The 16467-nt window shown below is 40.2% G+C and overlaps 1 protein-coding gene across 1 annotated transcript; it reads right to left on the bottom strand.

Moving 5' to 3' along the window:
* Positions 1–2567: 2567 nt before the first annotated feature.
* Positions 2568–3599, bottom strand: LOC137290313 (putative ankyrin repeat protein RF_0381). Its single transcript, XM_067821178.1, has one exon. The coding sequence runs from the start codon at positions 3597–3599 to the stop codon at positions 2568–2570; it is 1032 nt and encodes a 343-aa protein (XP_067677279.1).
* Positions 3600–16467: the final 12868 nt, after the last annotated feature.

The raw sequence follows: 16467 nt of genomic DNA, 5'->3' as shown, positions 1-16467 counted from the left end.
CGTTCAACAATGCCACCCTAAATTGCGAGACACCGAGCTATCGGACGTTTGGAAGCTGGAGTGTCGGTCGAAGATGTTTGCACGTCATTTCCACGTAAACATAACCACGATTTACCTACTCTAGCATCGATACAACGCTACACAGACCACAGAGCGGTCGTCCTAACGTCACCACCCCACGACAAGCTCGTCACATTACTTCACGATCGTTTGTCTAAAAACTGAAGACAAGTCAGTCTTTCTTTACCACGCATCACATATCATTTACTGTATCAAAATTTATGCAGAGACAGATTGTGTTCACAATCCAGGAAGTGAACCTTTGAATCACTCTCTGACAGTTTTACCACAATAAATTCATGATGCAAAGTTTTATCACATTCAGAAGCGGAAATTTGAAATCATTTGAATTAAATATCAAACTCTCAGATTAAGGCACATAATCCATTGCAACCGTGGTAAAACGTACCAACCTCTTCACCGCGTGTGGCTTCGTATCATGCGATGGCTTTCATCACTGGTACAAGACAAACACTGTTATACTAATGCTAATCTTGAGACGCCAACAGACACGTTGATAAGCGGAATGCGCGGCTCAGGAAAGTAAAGCAAACTGTAAAGAGATCGAGCCGCTTGAATATGTGATTATGAATCACGGTAAAGTAGTGACTATACCAGGGGTTCTTATCCTGCTCTTATTCTGATATTCATCCTAAACATACACTAAGTCTACTCAATTGTTCACTTAAAATAATTTGGGAAAGTATGGTACAAGACAAAATAGGGAATGGCATCTGACATAAAAAATCCACTGAAAGCTGAAAACATTTTGAACGTTGAAACCTTGATAGAAAGTCTCCAGAGCAAGAGTGGTATGAAGTTCTTTGAAATGTTGCTGAAAGGGTGAAAGGAGCATGTTCGGTTGTTGAAAGGCTAGACTGTTGGACTATTGCTCGACATTAAAAGATAATCGACTGTTGAGAAACCATCACTTTGACATACAGCCTTGTTGCCAGTATTTTTGTCACTCTGAATGCATTGGTGTAAATATAAAACATGATTGCATTGACTGATGCATATGGTAATGATGTTTGGGCACATTTCCCGACAATTGTCTTCAGAGTCTATTTCTGCAGACATCATTGAGTAAATTTAAAAAAGAAACAAAACACAAACTGCGTTTCTTTTATCTGTCTGTAAGTTGTGTTACGAGAGTGTATATTCTGTAAACTGTAATGCTGATAGTTAACATGGGTCACATCTCATAAATGTCCATCGCTCTTAGTATTTTATCGGTCTTTAAGGTAGTTCTCTAGAGTTACCTCCCTTTGATAATATTCTGAGGTAAACACGAGGCTGGTCGAGAAATTTCGAGAAAGTTCGTATTGTGCTCGAATATTCAGGAATCGGTGACTGTGTATATATAGGCTGGTTGTCGTGTTGTCGACGGGATACACACAGAGCATACTTGAGTATACATATATCTTAAAGGCACCTGCCTGCCTCTCCGTCAACGCTTGACCTACATAACCGCTGCCTGACCGCTCGCTGTGTTACATTCAGTAAAACATTTCTCACCAAGACTTCAGTGAGTTGACATTATATTTGTGACTTATAGATTTGACTCAGCTGCATTGTATATGAAACCTCTCTTGTGAATCCTTGTATCCTTGTCTTTGCTTGATCAATATAAAGTAACTGAAAAAAATCAGACTTGTCAGTGTTATATTTTGCTGGTTCTGAGGGGATTTCTTGTTCCTTTTGTCACGGCAATTTTTAACCGTAACAGTTGATTATAGATAGAAATGTGATGTAATGCTGAGCATCAACATTCTCATCCAGACCGGGAAAGAAAAAGAGAGGGATAAGGAACTGCTTTTCAACTGACATTTATTCAAAAGATTGTCTCGGGCGTGTTGAGTAATGTCAGTGTTCAACAGTGTTAATGCTGGATTTCATGTTGCTATCATTTAACCTTATCACACATATTTTATTAAACAAGACCAGTTTGTGGTAAGTGTTTTAGATAGATGCTTTCATAAAGTCATCCGTTATCACTGATTCATTAAACAGATGTAATAATGCATGCCACACGTGTCTGAAATATCAATGGAGCCTCTGTCAATATTTCCTTCCTCATTCTATTGCTTAAAGTAGCGACATAATATTACTTCTAAGAGTGGTAGGGTTTCCTTCTGATCTTGTCAATGACTGTTGACAATGAAGCAATATGTCGATTGGCCCTGATGTCAATGGATGTTCGAGTGATCCTAATGGAAGCGAGTTCTAGACATATCGGGTTTAACTGGTCCGTTGTTGAAAAAGTACACTTATATAACGTTGCTCTGGGCGTCAATATATATGTACATTCAGTGTAATATTACTGATTGTTGAAGCAAGTGTACTTGGCTCTGATGATCCTAGACTTATCTTTACGTACAGCTGATGTGAATGGTGAGGTCAGAAATAACAGGGGTCTTGGTTGATGGCGGAGTTTCATCATGCTGCTCGCAACTGTATTGATGTATTTAAAGGACATACTTGCATGGACAATCATATCACCTCATTCAGTCACCTCCACTCAAATAAAGATGATCAAATAATCCTGTTATCTTTTTTTCGTGTGCTATCACGACTGCTGTCTGTCCTTTCAAGTTCTTGACATCAATGTTCACTAGGTTATGAGACAGGATATATTGCGCAACCTCCACATATCCGTTCTCACAGGCCAAGTGAAGGACGTTGTTGCCGCCTGTATCCACAAGCAGCGCGTGAGCTCCCTCATTTACAAGCAACTCAACTAATGCTCTATGGCCTTCCTCCACTGCCAGCATCAGTGGTGTCTTCCCATTGTGTCCTCTACTGTTGATGTCTATTAAGGCCTGTGAAAGGACAAATCTCACCACCTCAATATTTCCCTTCGCACAGGCCAAGTGAAGGAGGTTGTTACCACCTATATCAACGAGTGAAGCATTCGCTTCTTTTCTCACCAGGGTTTCAACCAATTCACTATATCCTGCTTCCGCTGCCACCATCACTGGTGTCTTCAGTCCCTGGCCTCTGCTGTTTATGTCCACCAGGCCCAGTGACAGGACAAAAAGCGCCATAATTCCTTGTCCACCCTCACAGGCAAGGTGAAGGATGCTGTTACTGTCTTCATCAACAAGTGTTAAATCACCTCCTTTACGTACAAGGACGTCAACTATGCTTACCCTTCCTGTAAAACCGGCCAGCATAACTGGCGTCCTCTTTTTCCATCCTCTGCTATTTATATCTACCACGTCTAATGAAAGGATATATTGCACTACCTTCAGAGGTCCATTCTCACAGGCCAGGTGTAGGGTGTTGTCACCAAGTGTGTTAGCAAGTGATACGTTAGCTCCTCTGCTTACAAGGAACTTCATCAATTCTAGATGTCCATTTTCTGCTGCCCGCATCAACGGTGTCCATCCAGACTGCTTACAGTTAACGTCCACCCGCCTCTGACACAAGATGAGTCGGGCAGCTGAAAGATTTCCGTTCTTACAGGCTTGATGGAGTTTGCCTTCAGCTTGTCGATCAAGAGCTAAGGGAGCCAGTGTTGCTGTAACACAATTCATGGTTCCATTCCATTCACATCACACACCAAGCATTTTATACAAGGTTTTGTTTTCAATACCAGTTATGAACGTGAAATGGACTAGAAAGTGCAGGTTCTTAAGTATTAGAGATAACTCGTTGGATCTTTACTGGATCACCTCTCCACAGCCACCATATCATTCCTGATTGATTGTTATCGCTCATAAGAAGTAGACACCACCACCCCCCCCCACACACACGTGCACACCCAAACCATAAACAGTACATATTTTTGAAAGGTTACTTCAGACAAACTTCTATTTCTATAGTGTAGGTGCCCTCCATATCAAAAGTGATGAAACTGATAGAAAGAAGATTAACTTTAACAAGACTCTAACTAAAACACTTACGTTGCTCGCAAGTCTCTCCACATTCGGTTTCTAAGCATCGGGAAGTCAGATTGCAGCCATTAGAGGGGCATGGGGTACCTGGTATCTGTTGAAAGCAATAGTTTTCTATCAGCATGAAATAATGTGGTTGTTACATTTCCAAATGCTCATATATGGTTCCGAAGTGATTTATGTGATGTACCCCTGTGAAGACCTGGGTTAGAATTTTCAGTAGCCCATGCTGTCGTAACAGGAACCTAACAGGGTCGGATGGTGAGGATCGCTGATCTGGTTGACACGTGTGATCGTATCCCAATTGCATAGATCGATGACCAAGCTGAGAATCACTTGATTGTGTTGTCCAGTCTCGGTTATTTTGAGGCCGCCTCAGAGCTCCAGATAAGACGCATATTTGCGTATTTTACTCAACAAAAATCACATTTACTCAATTAATCACAAAACCGAGAGTACCAAAACCGCATACGAATCACTTAAAACCAATATGTCTATAATACCTTGTGTACATTACTCAATTAACTAAATCGGCTAGCGTATGATTCGTCGTGGCAATCAAACAACACCATTAGCTGATGATAGGCGATGACTATGTATACACATACTGTTACAGCCGTAGCCACTGTCCGGGGTTTACTCTAATAGTCACATGACTTCCCTGATGAGTATTTAGAATGGCTGCCAAATATTTGGCAATGCAATTACTAAGACCTTTTAGTCTATTGAGATGTATATATATTTATGTATTCACTGTTAAGAACCCAATAAGGATAAGAAACTCTGTGTAAAACTATTCATTTCTTTAAACTAGTGGGGTTATAAAAAATGCTGGTTACTCCTAAAATGCGATTACTCACATATAAACAGACATGGGAGTAAATAACCAATTGCTTGAAAAAAATATCTGGAGCCCTGACAATGCAGGGTTAAAAACAATCATCCAAACAAGCGAAGCCTCGTGTTACACTGGTAAACCTTTCTTGGTGTGATTTCCACACAATATGAGAATAGCATCATAAAGTCATCGTACAAATTACACCATCACCTAAATGACTAACCACTTTGGGGGCTCGATAGCTCCCTACATGGAGCTGAACACGTTCATGTCATATCTGAGCAACATAAACCTTAGTTCGTTCTGCAGATAACGGTGTCTGTCTATAGGTCTTTTTCTCTTGACACCATGGTGACGGGATATGATCTTTAGTCATTGCACAATGGGCTTGCTCATCAGAAGATCCGTTATCATTTCTTGGCATTAGGAAAATACAAATGCAACACACTTTTTTTCCATAATCATATGAAATTTGTAAAGATGTTTGTCCTGTGTGCGGTTCCGGCCAAATACGTTGATTCAGCACAAACAATGACTTTTTAATTCAGTGCTGCAGCTGTAATGGACAGACATGTCATGAAACACAAAACACGCACCCCCCCCTCCCCCAATGAGATGATAGTCACATGTTTGCGGCCTTATGTAGTTTTCATAATGATAAATTGTATGATGAATTGGTCCATCTGCCATCTATTTAATCTAAACGGAAGCAATGCCATGCAGCTACTCTATCATACACAGCGTGTAACAAAGTACGTTGGCATTAAACAATTCAAACAACTTACATGAATACAATTCTTAGAACGAAACATGGATTCTCCCGTCTTCATTGTTTCAGTAGTCGATAGACGACACGATGCAAAAATGAAGAAGTCTTTGGTGCATTCCCTTTGACACAACTCGATGTCAATATTTTTTAATGTGACAGACCTGTTCTTCATCCTCGCTGATATCTGCAGCCTACATTTCTCTGTGCTGCAAGTGGACAGTACAAACATGAAGAAAACAACTGCTGTCACTTCTGCTTGCATATTGTGAAAGTAACTTGAGCAGGGCTTGAAGCGTTCACAGAAGATGATATTCAAAGACTGGTCAGACGTAGAGTCAGAAAGACATCTAGGGTTCACTATATGGACTGAGGTATTTATTATGTTTCAATTATTCATAGGACACCACGTGACAGCTTACGCATGGTAAAAATGACTGAAGAGACTGATACAGCATACATTTAAAAAACACTGCTGACAGAATATACATAAAATACGTAAATAGCTCGTGTTGGTTCAAACTATATATTGCTTCACCTTGAACAGGTGCTTCACGGGAGGGAGTGGTTTGCATTTGACATATCTTCAAGCAACGTACCAATTGCTTTGGATTCAAAACAATTTTGAAAGTATGCTGACACTAGAAACATAGATGTAAATACTTCACGCCAGTGAAGTTAATCAAATGTTCCTGTCCCTTCATATGTAGTACATAGTAGCGTGGATTTCCATTTGTAGCTTTTTTCGGGAAAATTCCAATTATATGTAGTTTAACTATTGAAACTCAGGAATAGCTGTGTATATAAAAATACCCATGTTGATAATTTGCACCGTTAGTTTATGTCCTACAACGACAATCGCAGCTACATATATCAGTTTGCATGCCTCGCCCCAACATTGCTACAACCTTTACACATGGACACTGGAGAGATTGATCCTGCGTATGTTCTTGAAAACTTGGCTGACTGAATAAACATGAATGGAAATACCTTGGATGGGTTCCCTCTGATGGAATGAGGATGGATGTGGTTTACATTTGAGGACTCTTTTTGGAACATTCCATACTTTGCAAACCGAAAAGAGAGAAATGGTATTTCATCCCTGTATATGTTAACGTAGCCATGGAGAGTGAGTACATTTAATGTTTGCTTTATATAGACCATGGCGTTAACTATTGTGTATTCAGCTGTTCGCTGCCCTCCTCATGTTGTTTTTCGGTACCCTTGTATTCTTTACCCAGTCATTACCGTGTTATTTTAGTGCATCACTGACCTCCTCATGTTGTTTTAGTGTGTCACAGGCCTGTTTTTTGTGTGTTGTATTCCATCAAGTCAATCACCATGTTGTTTTAGAACATTACAGACCCCATGTTTGTATTATATTTGCAACGTTGTTTAACATGTTTTCTTTGTAGCGTTTCTGAACGTTGTGTCATTCACAATAAAGAAGTTGATATCCATAAATCTGGCTTTTCTTATGCTTTCCACCTATAAATGCCCTTCAAAGATTTCATCACCATGGCCTCAAGAGGCAAATCAATGACATCACCACGAACCCAAGAATCTAACCACACGCTCCACCGTCGACCTCACACTTTCTGAACTGACATCACCATCAGCGCGGTCGGTGCAAAACCGATGTTGTCATGAACTCAACAGTCACATCACCGACATGACAACCATGCTAGAAGACGAACCAGATAAACCACCATCAGTCCAATATGTCCATCACAGACGTCCTCATGAAGTCAAGGGGTATATCGCCGACATCACCAAGAACTCAAGAGGTACTTCACCGACGAAATCACCATCACCATCCACATGTACCACCCTCATCCCAGCATTTTCACCTCATTGCCATATAATATTACAATTAACTCAAGGGGTATCAAAATATGAAATGACTATCAACCCAAAACGTCATCACAGACATCTGTCTTACAGGTCTGACGTATATACTAAGCTCATTATGCCGTCAGGTTTCAGCATCGTTTAACGTCTGGTGTACGCATAAACATGTCAGTCTGAACATTGGTTTTAACAAAACTTTCAAAACCGTCTTAATTGTTTTTAGAATTGTCCCATTGTATAGCTACCTTGATTGTCTTGAAACGAGTGTATACTTGTAAACGAGCATATGCAGGACCGTTTCGGGCTTCGACCTCGAACTAACTCGGTGATTTGACCTCTTTCAATACGGTTCATTATGTTTGCAGAGACAAAGCTTCCCTTCTCCTGTTTCATGGCATGACATTTTAAAAGCTATTTGTGAGGTTTTCCATTTTATTGTAGTTATTGTCCAGAAAATGATCTGACGTATTTGAATCGATTCTAGGGCGTTGTGACTCAATTAAATATGCACCTACTATTTTCAAATGGTCGGCATCAACGTAGTATTCAGTGTCTTGTATTTTGCTCTATTCGATCTTCCTGAGAGCGGGCATTTCATTGTTAACCGCTTTATGCAGGTTGTCCAGTATCAGAAATTGTAACCATGTCGTGAGAATAAGGAATTGCCTGCAATTGAATTCAGCGCCATGACCTTTGCTGTTTTTAAATATAAATGTAATATCTATAATATATATGTATGGCCTTGTATCCTCTACTACAAAGACTCTTTTGGACTTAAAATGCTTATGAATACTTGATCTCGTCACTACATGGCTGGAATAGTGGTGATGTGACGTAAAGCCGAACTCAACTGAACTCACATACTACAAACAAAAAACCCCCTAAAATGTGATAGTCATACAATAAGTAATAGTGATGAGGTCATTTATACTCTCGGGTAAATGTTACTTGTCGTGTGCTTTATGGGCACTTTGAACGACATGTTGGAACATGCAATGAAACAACCGATTCAAGATTTGCTGAATTTGAGTGAAATGAAACATTGCCCAAAACAGCGAAAAACAAGGGTACTAAAACACGAGTACCGTGTTTGATTCAATCGCCCAGACACAACAGACTACCGCATGGTGGAAAAACCACCAATGCATTGTCCTCCACTTTCCATGGTTAGAGGGATTTGTACGTGCAAATCACTGACATGAAGTGGCAAGTGCATTTCCATATTGACAAACTGAATTAATATTGTGCCATTTGTAGCAGAATGTAACGTTAAAGAACGTTATAATTACATTTCAACGGCATGTGTTTTTTCCATACTAATAAGATAGTTTATAAGATATTAATATGTACATATTTCAAATAAAATGGAAGATGCTACAACCTTTCAGAAATAGTGTTATCAATAGCTTCATCCTTCATTAATGACGCCAAAAATATAGTTCGGTGGGAATTTTTCATGTCTGTTAGAACGCCAAGGTTTTTCATGAGCTCCACAGATTATGAAAATATGTTATCGGTCCAAGGGAGGTAACTCTTCTTACCTTTCTAGACATGTCAGATAAGAGCTACCTCTCCTGACGTTCAACCAGATGCCATTTTTCAAACGCAATGTCCGAAATGGCTGCTGAAGAGAAAAGAAGGTTGCTTTTAGAGCTGTATAATGGAAGCATCACAAATGTTACACTGCCAGAAACAAAAGACACTCATCTTTCCAATGTGTTCAGGGTTAAGAAGAATAATGAGAGTGGAGCTGGAATTCAGCACATCATAGGAACAGTGAGGCCTAGAAACCTATAGTCGGGTCAGACTTAGTGTTTTCGTTTCAGCTAAGACAAAAGCAAGTATATCCAACAGGTATGAGATGCTAAATGGATGGTCACGTAATTGGTCTTGGATATGAGAAAAGAGACGAACGCCAACCCCTGACATGAAATACAAGCAGAAGGAGACCCGTATTCTGTGGTGTCAGGACCATGTGTGTGTTCAGTCTGTGTGTATCTTAATAACACTGAGATATGGACAAACTCTGGTTCTGCACCAGTCCCAAGTTTCCAAGTTTCATGTGTGGGGCGGAGTAAAGACACTTTCTAGGCCTCACTGTGAACGTCTCATCTGTGCGTGTTTAAGGGAAATAACCAAACGAGACTCACCAAACATGAAGACATGAAGAAGGAAAAATACTACCCGCTGCTACAGTAACTGCCAAACTCCCCACCGAGGAGCTGTATCACGAACAATTGTGTGATGTCATAATTTGGCGCATGCACTGCCCTGTTTGTGAGTTCACTATGTATAGACATGTTTTACTGACTTTCACTACTTAAAATATTTATAATATATTTAAAATATTTTATACACAGAATAGTTTGCACACTCAACTTAAACATAACTAACATAATTAAGTAGCACTTTTAAGCATCTCAGAATATGTTTTCATATTTTAAACAGAGTCAGACGCCATTTTGCTTACATACTCTTTAGTCGGTAGTGATCTTCCAAATGTAATAATGGCACCCGTGAACGGCCATCTTGCCGTGGTGGGTGCTGGGTAACACTGAGGGCCGTTCACCCCCTATGTGGACCCGGGGACATATTTGGTCCACCAACCCGTTTGCCGTGAGTTGCGGCCCTGTGTCGGTGGTGGAGGGATTCTGGTGGTTGAGGGCATGGAAGCAGGACCATTGTTCCTATTGCTCAACACACCACTTTGGCCCTGACGTCACCTAGACGGGTGGTTGAATGGGCCCGGTTCAAACAATCGGCTGGTCAAGCAATGTGTATGGACTGTGTATGTGTCATTGCACAAATGTTATTTGGAATTGTTTGAATTTCGGTCTTGGCACTACAACTGATCTATAACTTTTTGGATTGTGAAATATGATAGTATGAACTTTGCCTAGAGTCTTATGCCAGAGGGCGATGGCTCATGGGCCAATCTGGTGGATCAATTATTTACAATTCTTCTGCTGGAGTATATCATCTGAGTATCCTTGGTGCTGCAAGTCGGAGGTCCACTTGTTTTTAGCATTGTTCTTGTAATAATCCGTGGTGGGTGGGGAGCTCAGATGACGAACCATATTAAACTAACTAAGGCTTACACAACCCCCATTAGAAGAAACAAACGTCAACTTGACAATGATGATGATGAACTACGACCGTCTATTCCGTCCGTTGAATACTGACCATGATTTCTAGTGATCGAGACTCTTGACAAATCACCTATCAAATTAAACCCATTTGCGGTATCAAAATGTATACATGGCATCACAGGTGAGGTGCGAAATATCAGACGACTGCGTTCAGGTTCCCTACTTGTAGAATGTATCAGGAAACAGTAGTCAAACAACCTGTTGTCAACTGAGCTATTTTTTTGAGTCCAGGTTTCAGTTACTCCACACAGAACTCTGAACATGAGCAAAGGGATTGTTAGAGACCGAGATCAATTGTTCACAAATATGACTGAGCTTGACATCGTATCAGAAATGAAAGATCAAGGGGTGACTTTCACTAAAAGATTTACAACTCGGACAAACTCAGAAACAAACCCTACTAAAACATATCTCTTCCACTTCTCTTCTCCAAGTATTCTAAAATCAGTAAGAGCAGGACATTGTAATATCAATGTTGATACTTACATGCCCAACCCGCTAAGGTGTTTTAAATGTCAGAAATATGGACACGGTGTAAATACACACAACAGAAGATTGTGACAGTGATTTTAAAAAATGCACCAACTGCTCAGGCGACCCTTCGTCATTTTCTAAACAGTGTCATATTTGGAAAGAGCACATGGAGATAAAGAGAATAAAGTTTACTCAAAATATCTCCTTTTCGGGGGTCCAAAAATGGTAAAGAGATCTGATCTTCCAGAAAGGTATGCTACAGTAGCTCTAAAAGAACAAAATCATCCACAGACTGCCAAACTACCTTGACTTGGGTAAATTGCGATTCTTCACAGCTTTTGTACCCCGCTGTATCATCTCAGACTGAGGAATCACTTCCTAGTACATCAAAGTGTTCTGATCACAAATCATCATCATCTCAGTCACACTCAAAGTCTCAATCGACAGCTGATAGTCAACAAACTGCTAAAAGTAAACCTAAGCCTAAGCCTGATGCTTCAAACCAACAAAGTGGCAGAGCTCCTAAAGAGTCACAAAATAAAATTCAGTTGTTCAAGAAATATGGGTCTCTTAAAGACATGGACATTTCTGAAAACGTCCATTCTAGGGCACATAGCCTGTCGCCCTCCAAAAGAGTGCGGGGTAGATCCCCAATAAATCCCCCCAAAAGATAGTTTATTCCAATAATATTCCACAGTGGAACTGCAGAGGACTGAGGACTATTTTACATGAATTGCAGCTATTAGTCCAAGATTTTACAATTGCTAACAGCTGAGGGGATGATGTAAACCCAACTAGGGTCTATGCAGATTGCAAAGGTACCCATGGTCCCTAGTATGGTGATCTACCTTCAGTTGTTGGCAATCTATAGTCTGATTTTATATTGTATTGTCCGAATAGTGATATAAGTTTTAACTTTCAACGGTAGTTTTAATCCAATTTGTGATATTCTAGTTGTTTTACTGTCCTTCGATGACAGGTTTTCATACTATACATATATATCATTTCAGTTCTCGTAACAATATGGATGAGACACTGCCGATGTGACGTTAGATATTAACTCACACACTCACTCCAAGATTTTACACCTTCAGGCATATGTCTCCAAGTCACATATTTAAAACAAACAGATATGTTTGACCTTCGTCATTTTAATGCATATCATTGTTTTTCCCCTCCAGGTGATAGGGCCACGGGCGGATCATCCATTCTAGTCACACAAAAACGTAATTCGAAGCCCTGTTTCACTTAATACTAATATGCAGGCTGTTGCAGTGAGAATTCCTTTACATGTAGCGTTTACGCCATGCTCTCTCTACATCTCTCCGTCTTCAACGTTTGCCAAAACTGAACATCAAGCTCTAAATGACCAGCTCCCGAATCCCTGTATTGTAATGGGAGATTTAAATGGGCACAACCCACTCTGGGGTAGTGTAACTACAAACACTAAAGGTAAATTGTTGGAGGACTTTTGTTCTGACAATGATTTATGTATTTATAATGATGGTTCCAACACATATTTACAGCCTGGTTCAGGGACCGATTCTACTGTCGACTTGTCACTCACAAATTCTGAACTACTAAATGAATTCGAATGGTCAGTCCACGATGACCTCTGTGGAAGTGACCATTTTCCTACTATACTAAAAGCTGTAACTCCATCTGATGTTCCTCCATCATCAAGGTGGAATCTTAAAAAGGCTAACTGGGCTTTATATGAAACACTGTGCGCTGAAAAACGTTTTATTGACGTTCCTGATGATGTTTTTCTAATGAATTGAACTCCATAGCTGATGACTGTATACCAAAGTCCTCTGCAGTTCCACATGTTTGAAAACCATGGTTCAACAATGACTGCAAACAAGCTAGGAAGGCAAGGAAAAAAGCAGAACATTATATCCGTCGTCATCTTATGGTGCATAATTTAAATATATTTAAAATTTTAAATGCTAAAGCACGGCGAACAAACGTCAATCTTGGCAGAATTATGTGTCCAAAATAAATTCTCGGACACCCATGTCCAAGGTATGGAACATGGTCCAGAAAATTAAAGGTAAAGGTACTAAATCTATTGTCCATCATCTTAAACATGGAGATCAGTTACTTACTGATAAATCAGATTTATAAAGCAAATAAACTGGGTGAAGCCCTCGCTAAACACTCTTCCTCTTCCAATTATTTACCTAAATTTCAGCAATATCAGAAACAACAAGAAAAGAAAACTATTAATTTCAACTCAGATAATGGGGAAGATTATAATGAAACGTTTTCTATTCATGAACTCCATACTGCTCTTGATCAAGCCCATGACACTGCTACAGGAGCTGATAACATGCATTATCAACTCCTGAAGCATTTACTTGAATCCTGCCTAGAAACTCTTCAAAATATTTTTGATGAATTTTTGGACATCGGGCAACTTTCCTCCCTCATGGCGTGATGCTATAGTAGTACCAATACCTACACCTGGACGTGATCAAACGGATCCGTCAAATTATCGACCTATTTCACTAACTAGCGGTGTTTGCAAGACCAAGACCATGGAACCATGATAAATAATCGACTTGTTTGGTACTTGGAAACAGATAACCTCATAACAGGTATACAATGTGGTTTCCGTAAAAAACAGAAGTACAGTCGATCACTTAGTGCGCTTGGAATCATTTGTGAAAAATGCGCTGATTAATAATATCTGTTTTGATCTTAAGAAAGCATATGACATAACCTGGAAATACGGCATCTAAAGTTTTAAATGATTTAATAGATAGGTTTTAATTTGTGTATGATGAAAATATTTCTCGCCGTGGTAAACATATGCATACTTTTGAACGGCAACTACATTTGTGTTTAAACAAAACGACAAATGGTGTCTAGAAAACGGCTTCAAATTTTGTAAATTGTATACCAATTGTATACACTTCTGTCGTAAATACAAACCCTATAAAGACCCAGAACTATTTCTAAGTGGTACCCCAATCAAAGTGGTCAAGGAGGCCAAGTTCCTGAGACTTATTTTCGATTTATATATGACCTTTTTGCCACATATTAAATTCCTTAAAGCCAAATGCCTGAGGACACTCGATGTATTACAGGTTGTTTCTAATTCAAAGTGGAGAGGTGATCAAACTACCCTTCTTCACTTACATAGATCACTGGTCTGGTCTAAACTTGATTACGGCTCCATCGTGTATGGTGGAGCTTGTCAAGGGAACATAAAGCTACTTGATCCTGTGCACCACCGAGGTTTAAGAATTTGTCTCGGTGACCCGTGAAGTTCCCGAGGTAGAATAGGCCTTCAGCAACCCATGCTTGCCATGAAAGGCGACTCAGCTTGTCGTAAGAGGCGGCTAATGCGATCGGGTGCTCAGGCTCGCTGACTTGGTTGACACATGTCATCGGTTCCCAATTGCGCAGATCGATGCTCATGTTGTTGATCACTGGATTGTCTAGTCCAGACTCGATTATTTACAGACCGCCGCCATATAGCTGGAATATTGCTGAGTGCGGTGTAAAACTCAACTCACTCACTCACTTTGTCTCGGTTCTTTTAGAAACTCTCCTATCGACAGTCTATACGTCGAAGCTGATGACTATTCTCTCAACCAACGCCGTATAAAACTATCTTTACAATACATTATAAAATTAGCTTCTAATGAGTCTAATCCTGCATTTAATTGTGTCTTTAATCCTCTTCATGAGGATTTGTATAACAAAAAGTCTTCCCTTGTTCCGCCTCTTGAGCTCAGAATTAAGCCATTTCTTGCTGGTTCTAGTATTGAGCTGGAAAACATAGCTCCTTCCCGACTTCTTTCTTGTCCTCCTTATCAATGGGTTAGGCCTCAAGTCGACCTAACATTAACTAAATTTAAAAAATCAGAAACTAATCAATTACAATACAGACAAGAATATAATCAATTAAAGCATAAATATAGCAATTATAAATACTTATTTACAGATGGGTCCAAGGACGGTGGCACAGTGGCTTGTGCCACTGTCATTGGATCCAGAACAATATCTTCCAGGTGACCAGACAACAGTTCTATTTTTACAGCTTAAGCTAACGCCATACTAACGGCTCTTAAATATATTGAAAGACATCCTAAACATAAACAGTATATAATCTATTCCGACTCTCTTTCTTGCCTTCGGGCTATTCAAAATATTTCTTGTACACATCCACTTTTAATTGAAATTAATGAATTGTATAACAATCTTGGTACTGGCCAGTGCGACATCGTCTTCTGTTGGTTTCCCAGCCACATGGGCATTTCCGGTAACGCAATGGCCGATCTTGCTGTTAAGGCAGCGCTGAACAAATCTGTGACACCACTTCTTATTCCCTACAGTGATTACAAAGCTAGCTTTAGAACTTACATCCGTGATCTGATGCAGAAGAAGTGGGACACTCAAGTAGGTATAAATAAATTACATGAAATAAAACCGTATATTGGTTACACCTACTTGGACTGTGGCACCCGTGGCGAGCCACCTCCTCGTGGTGGGTGCTGGGTAACGCCAAGAGCTCGCCGACACCCCCGTAGTGGACCCGGGGGGATATTTGGTCCACCAACCCGTTTGCCGTGGGTTGCGGCCCTGTGTCGGTGGAGGACGGGAGTCTGGGGGTTGAGGGCACTGGGAGCCTGTAACCGTGTTTCCTTTGATCAACACACCTCTTCGACCCTTACTTCACCTAGACGGGTGGTTGAATGGGCCCGGTTCAACCAATCGGCTGGTCATGCTAATCCCTGACTGCACAAATTTGAGACACTATTTACAAATTTTGTTCTAGCTTCATGATAGGACTCATAAGTCCTTCAGTTACAACTAAAAATACCTCCTCGCACTCATGCCAAACAGACTTGACATGGGTAAACTCTGTCACTCCTACACGATTGTCTCCTGATCAGTTCACTCAGACAGCAAAATCACTTTCACAGCTGAACCCCATGCAGGAGCAATATTCTCTTCCACAAACTTGTTCTCAACCTAACAGAAATGAGAACCAACCTGGAAAGTCCAAAATCAAATCACGGATAGACACTTCAAAAACAAATCGGGCATCTAAAGGGTCAGATAAGATAAAAATATCTAACAAATTTTAATCACTAGAGGATATGGATGTTTCTGATAGCATCCATCAAAGGGCACATAGTTTATCGCCCTCAAAGAAAGTGCGGGGCAGATCCCCAATCAACCCTCCTAAAAGATAGTTCATTCTAAAAAACTAGTAGAGGCTTACGGTCCAATTTCAATGAGTTACAGCTTTTAGTCCAAGATTTTGCACCATCGGCTTTCTGTCTGCAGGAAACGTATTGGAAGCAGACAGATACTTTTGATTTACGGCATTTTGATGCATATCATTATTTTTCACCTCCGGGTGACAGAGCCACTGGGGGATCTTCAACCTTGTTAAACAGGATGTTATACATA

The sequence above is a fragment of the Haliotis asinina genome, chromosome 1, assembly GCF_037392515.1.
Source record: "Haliotis asinina isolate JCU_RB_2024 chromosome 1, JCU_Hal_asi_v2, whole genome shotgun sequence".
NCBI classification, from domain to species: domain Eukaryota; kingdom Metazoa; phylum Mollusca; class Gastropoda; order Lepetellida; family Haliotidae; genus Haliotis; species Haliotis asinina.
Note: the sequence above shows the minus strand (reverse complement) of the source record. Positions and strands in the feature narration are given on the sequence as shown.